The sequence below is a fragment of the Empidonax traillii genome, unplaced genomic scaffold (assembly GCF_003031625.1).
Source record: "Empidonax traillii isolate 1590-97213 ecotype Southwest subspecies unplaced genomic scaffold, ASM303162v1 scaffold175:size1888319, whole genome shotgun sequence".
Taxonomy (NCBI): Eukaryota; Metazoa; Chordata; class Aves; order Passeriformes; family Tyrannidae; genus Empidonax; species Empidonax traillii.
The window spans coordinates 1364390-1370645 of NW_020955368.1; the positions used below are offsets into that span (position 1 = coordinate 1364390).

General features: G+C 57.8%; 1 protein-coding gene across 1 annotated transcript; it reads right to left on the reverse strand.

Moving 5' to 3' along the window:
- Positions 1-695: 695 nt before the first annotated feature.
- Positions 696-5768, reverse strand: NKX1-1 (NK1 homeobox 1). The gene is made up of 2 exons (XM_027885997.1): positions 5303-5768; positions 696-1486 (listed from the first exon to the last, which is right to left on the reverse strand). The coding sequence occupies exons 1-2, from the start codon at positions 5766-5768 to the stop codon at positions 696-698; spliced, it is 1257 nt and encodes a 418-aa protein (XP_027741798.1).
- Between the last annotated feature and the right edge of the window lie 488 nt (positions 5769-6256).

Below are 6256 nucleotides of genomic sequence, written 5' to 3' on the forward strand. Positions count from 1 at the left end.
CCGCCCCTTCCTGGGCGAGAGTCCCTCTGTCCCGCGGGTCCACAGGGTCTCGGCCGAGCTCGGGGGTCGTTCGAGAGTGACGTCTTGTAAAAAATATCCATCGTCACCGTGAGGTCACGGGAGGGAGCGGAGCGTCGTTGCCTCGGCAATGTCGAGGGACGGGACCGATAAGTTCTCTGCTTTACCCTGAGAGTCATATGGGTACATAATATTTTCCTTTTTTAAAGTCTTTTGAGTGTGGCCAGACCAGAATAAAAGCAAAGTCAAATAATAATAATAATAATAATAATAATAATAAAATTAATCAAACCCACATAGCAACGAGGGACGGTGAAAAAATAAAAATACGGGTAACGATGATTTACATCTACTTGTATGTACACGGGGGAAGGGAGGTTTTCCTCTTCCTCCTCCTCCCCTCAGCAGCTCAGTCCGGACACATCGCGTACAAAAAGGGTCGTAGAAAGGACGGAGGGCGGGAGGGTCGCCCTTTTGAACCCCCGGGGTCGGTGGGAACACCTGGTCATCCCTTCTTCCCTTCCCCCGGTGTCGCTGCCAGTCGGTTCTTGGTTTCACCTCTCGGGAGCAGGGGGAGTCGTGCGGCGAGTGGCCCCCCAGAGCCCGGCCGGGTGGTCCCGAAGGGGCACAGCGGGAATGGGCCGGGAATAAGGAGGATGAGGAAGGGGCGCCGGGGCTTATAGGTGCGGGGTGTAGAAAGCCGGTGCGCCGTAAGTCTGGGAGCCCAGGACGAAGGGCGAGAGGACGGCGGGGCTGGGCAGGAAGGGCAGCTGCGCGGCGCAGACCAGCCCCCCGGCCGGGTGCCCGGCGTAGCTGCCGGGGCCGTGCATGGACAGCGGGGCGCCCATGGGCGGTGAGTGGCTGAGCGGGCTGAGCCCCCCCGGCAGAGCCCCCCCGCCCAGCGCGCCCCCGGCCCCGCCGCCGCCGCCCCCGCCCGTGGGCGCGCTGGTGTCCGCCCCGGGGTTCTGCTTCTTCCACTTGGTGCGCCGGTTCTGGAACCAGATCTTCACCTGCGTCTCGGTGAGGCTGAGCGACAGCGCCAGGTTGAGGCGCTCGCACACCGACAGGTACCGCGTGGACTTGAACTTGTTTTCCAGCGCCACCAGCTGCTCGTAGGTGAAGGCTGTCCGCGCCCGGCGGGGCTTGCCCGACTTGGAGTCCGAGCCCGTCCGCTTCCTCTTGGGCTTGGCCTGCGGGCCGGGCTGCGCCCCGACGGGCGGCGGGGGGGGCGGCGGAGGGGGTGGTGGGGCCGGGACACCCCCGGGCTCGGCCGGCTCTGCGCGGAGCGGCCCCGGGTCGGTCTCTCCGAGAGCCGCCGGTCCGGAGCTGCCGCCGCTGCTGCTGCTGGTGCTGCCGCTCTCCTCGCTGCACAGCTCCTCGTCGTCCGGCAGCTCGCTGTCGGGGCTGCGGCTCGGCCGGCTGCTGTAGTCCAGGTCGCACTCCTCGGCCTTGTAGAGCTCCCCGTCCTCTGCGGACAAGCGACAGCCACTGTTAGGGATCGCCGCCTGGCCCACGCCCCCGCCCGGCCCCGGACCCATGAGGAACCGAACCCTTCCCGGGGATTCACCCACCCCCTATCCCCGCTGCTGACGGGACAGGAGTGCCCGGCCCTCCCCGGCTCTCCACCTGCCCTGGGGATGCTGCTGGTCCGGGCTCGCCGGCCCCTCTGGCCCCCTGCACCGGGAGTGGGTTGGGTGCACATGGTGAGGAGCCGGGCAGAAGCGGCCGGGATGGTGTCTCGGAGCCGCCTCCGAGGACAGCCTTCACCCACGAGCCTTCCCTGCAGCCCTGGGTCAGGGAAGGGGCTGTCCAGCCCGGGAAGGCTTTGCCAGAGCTGCCCCTGCCGAGCTACCCAAGTTAGGCAAGAGCTGGCACCGAGATGTGGCCCGGGGCAAGGGATACAACCCCCTTCCCACCCCCTCCAACGCGCCTGCAAAACAGCCGGTGGCTGGAAAGGACTTTGGGAAGACAGCAGGGTGGGTGTCCCGGGGACGCTGGACGAGGAGCAGCTGGGGACAACCCCCGCCCGGGCCGAGCCAGCCGTGCCTGGGATGTCACAGCGCTTCTAACAATTTTAGTGACGGAAATCTCCGAATCGATGGGAGATTTGCTAGTTTTTGCTCTGGCATTTTTAACCCTTCCTGCGTCTGGTTTGACCTCTTGTCACTTCCCGAGATGGAAGTATTAAAGTGGAGTAAATACTTGTATTGATTAGCAGAGCAGATACAAACTTAATTAAACTCATTTTGTGCAATGTACATACTAGTTAACGGTCCTTTAATTTATTTGGGTTTATATTACGCTCCAATTAACGGGTCTCCATCGGAGAACAGGGTAATTATCCGATATTTAAGGCTATTGGACTTCTGCTGACGGTTCTGTCATTATGAAGCCTAAAAGCAAATTGCGCTTTCCGGAGAACCGGCTCCTCCTCACCCCGGCCCGGACTCCTTCGGGGGAGCGGGAGGAGAATTCTCTCCACGGGGCGGGAATGGGGGAGGCCCCGCGGGCAGGTCGGGGGCAGAGGCCTGTGAGTACCGTCCTTTTTAGTGGGTGCTTTCAGACACTCCTAAACTTCCCTGCACTCGCAACGGGGGCTCAGCTCCGGGAACCCCTAATCGAGGACTCAACTTTAATTTAGTTAACAGAGATATATAAATAGGAAGTGAATCGCTGGTCTGTCACCCTCATCCAGCCCGTAGTTTAGCTGGTTTTAATCCTCAAAAAATCTGAACACGCCTCAAACCTGGTCCGTATCCCCGCACTGGACCCTATAACTCCCATGTGTAAAATTAAGGGTGGTTTTAAAAGTGTGTTTTGTTCAACGCGCTAATTTCGGATGCGGATGTTTTTGTAGGAGAAAAAGAGGCGGAGAAGTTTACTGTAGTCCTTTTCACCCGGAAAATATCCCTTAATAACTCGGGGTTCATTAAGAGCCCTTTCCAGCTTTCTGTTCAGGTCGGCGCATGGAAAACGCGGTCGATCGCCGCCGCACAGAAGGGAACCGGGTCAATTTTCTCCCAACCCGACCCCGTGAGTGCAGAGGAGCGTCCTGCAACCTGTAGAACCTGTTGGAATTTGCAGGGCGTAATTTTTGCAGCAACAATTAATAAAAACTGCTAGTAGATGCGTCTACAGGGCAGACCCGGGAGCTGAGCTCAGCCCCAGCACTCACACACGGACCAGACCGGGAACCCGCAGCTGGCAGTTTGGAGGTTTAATTTTACCCCTAGGAAATCCCTGCCGTTGCCCAATCAAAAATTTTTTTAGATACAAAAAAACCCCCCCAAAAACCACCACAAACCAAAAAAAACCCAAAACCAACAAAAAAACCCACCAAAACGCAAGGCGACTAGAACTAGTTTCGGAGGTGGACGCTGGACTTGCCATTTTGTTTCTGGGATATGTTAAATGGGAATTTATAATAGAGAGTTTTAACTATTATTTTTGACATTAAAATAGTTTTACGAGCGGCGAGCCCTGTTGCCACTCTCCTTTGGCCGGAAAGCCTTGGCTCTTTCCGGGGGGAGGATGGTTCTTTTCTGTCCAGAGCTACTTTTCGGAACGCTTCTCCTAAATTAAGCCACCGCTTGAACTAATATTAATTACGGCGGGGAAAGAGAAGAATTAAATTTCGTGATTTTCGAGCAGTCCCAGACCTATCCCTGACTGTTGTCACGACACCGAGGTGATGTGGCCGAAAGGCTCCGTGTGCGGAGCGTCCGGGGAACTTGTCAGCGGGCAAAGCGCACCGCGGCGTGGAACCTCCAAGTGTATTTATTTTGAGAGCAGGGATGGAGTTGCATTTCTCTCCTTGTCTGGAGATAAAAGTGTGAGATTAGCGATAGGCTGACCTCGTCAGTCTTTCTGATCGCCCAGATCTATTTAATATGACAAAAGTCAGATGAGTTTAGAGGAATAATTACTAACCCAGCTCCGCACTACTTTAAAGAATGTCTTTTGAATTCTATTAATGCTCCGTTCCTGCTTTTGCCTTATAGATGAAAAATGCGTCAAGGCTCGGTCTGGAGCAGATTCCAGACCTCTTTTGCTGACTAATTTTAACTGACAGAGTCCTGTTATGGCGGGGTTGGAAGCCTCCGAGTCCTCCTCTCTTCCCCCCAGACACAGAGAAATTTTTTTTCCTTAATCGAGAAGTTGATCCCCCTCCGCTCGCTGCCCCCTTTTCTCCCCTCTCAGGACATGGAATAACTCTTTATTTTTCACAACAACCGTCTTTTTTCCCGGAAACCCCCTGCGGTCCCCATAGCCGCGGTGTTTAGAGGTGAGAAAGTTGGGATATTTGGACCCAGAAAGAAAAAGCAATCTAGAGCTTGGGTCGAATGCAATTCCCGATCAATAGCGAGCCCTAATAAGTGTAATAGGTTTTAATCGAGTAATTATCCGAATTTTGACCCTATAATTTAGATGTTAGGGAAGAGTTTGCAAGGTGCTTGAAAGAGATATGCACAATTCGATAATAGGATATCGATCCAGGCAGTCCTACATGCCACTCTGGGGCGATTTTCCCCATTATCCAGCCTCTTTACGCTGCTAAGCACATTTTACCTTAAATGTAATCGAAGGAATTTAATTGTTTTTCCAGAGATAACCAGCATTTTGTCACAATTAGTCTGATTTGTCCTAAAAAAGCCAAGGGGAGAGAGAAAATTGAATCTGTCGCCCAGAGCAACGGGCGGCAGCGGCGGGGGGAGGACGGGAGAGGAGTCCGGGGCTGGGAGAGAGAGATACAAAGTCATAAAAGCCTACGGGGACCCAGGCGAGATGGGGGTACGGAGGGAGGGTTTTCACAGCCTCGGGGCTGGAGCTGCGGCCCACCGAAGCCGAAGGAGACGCTCGCAAGTTGGCCAGAGCCGGAGCTCGCAGCCACCGCTGCCCCTTCCCGAGAGGAGGGGAACGGCGGGGACCCTGCCCGATCCAGCCGGGCCGGTACCCCCGGGGCTGATCCTGCCGCCCCGGGGATGGACCAGGGTATCCCCGCTGAACCCCTCGGACAGGCGGGAGCGGGGAGTGGAGCCCGGCCGGTGCCGAGCTCCGGGAACCCAGCCCCGGCCAGTCCCGGGGGGATGTGTCCTGCTCCCCGCCCTGTCATTCCTCAGCCCAACACAGAATTCCACCTCTCTACGTCCAGCAGCAGCAGCGCAGGGAGCATTTGTCCTTCCCCAGCGCCCCGGCTCCCGAGGCTGCCAGCGGGGGAAGGATGACCTGTCAAAGCATGCGAGCCCCTTGCTCGGGGGGGCTCCGAGCCCCCAGACCTACTTACTGATCAGCTCTGCGGATTTCTTGCACGAGTCGAAATCTTCGGCGAGAACCTTTTGCTCGGCCAGCTCCGTCCCTGAGTCCTCGGGCTTATCCTCCGCCCCCAGCGTGAACTCGGTCCCCACCGATTTGTACAAGCCCGCGCACTGCCGCCGCTTGCTGTTGAACTTGTTAGGGTCCAGGATGTCGAGCACGGAGAAGGAGGTGGTTCTGTGCACCATGGGCAGCGCGGCCACTGCCCCCTCTTGTCCGGGGGTGTTGCTCTGGCTGTCCCCTTGCCTGTCCCGGTTGGCAGGGCAGTAGAGAGGCAGCTCGCCGCCGGCCGAGAGCCGCTGCTCCCCGCGGCCGTCCATCCCTTCCCCGTGGCAGCCGCGGGGCTCCCCGCCGATGCCGGCTGCGGGGGCTGTCACCGCCGCGGCTGCCGCTGCCGGGATGGAGATGTCACCGACCTTGTCTCTGCTCACATTCATGACTCTTTGCAGAGCCCCTCTCGGTAGTAACTTCTCCCCCCCCACCCACCCTCCCCTCTTGCTCTCCCCCCCCCTCCCCTCCTTCCTCCGGCGAAGTTGATCTGGAAACTCCTCCCCAGCACCGCTCCGGCTCAGGACGAGCCGCTGCCTTCAGCTCCCCGGGGCTGCGCTGGGTCCGGCCGCCGGGAGCCTCCGGGGGAGGCAGGGAGTCACAAGGTGATGCTCGGCTCAGAGCCTCCACTCAGCTGCTCCTTCTTCCTTCTCATCATCCTCGCCAGGCTGCCCAGGCGCTCCTGCCCCCCCTCCTCTCCTCTTTCGCGCACACACACACACAGAGGCAAGGCTGTATCTTATTTATGCATTCATATTTAGCACTGGATTGTAATTGGCTACAAATTAATCCCTTGCCCATAATAGTCTGTAATCTTCATCACTGGAGGAGAGACACGGTGAAAGTGTGTGCCGGGGGGAGGGGGGCAGAGAGGGAG

Bases quoted from the DNA above. Each gene is read 5' to 3' on its own strand.
- NKX1-1 (XM_027885997.1), bottom strand. From the start codon at position 5,768: ATGAATGTGAGCAGAGACAAGGTCGGTGACATCTCCATCCCGGCAGCG. The intron at 1,487-5,302 runs GTAAGTAGGTCT...GCTTGTCCGCAG, and splicing joins GAAATCCGCAGAGCTGATCA to AGGACGGGGAGCTCTACAAG.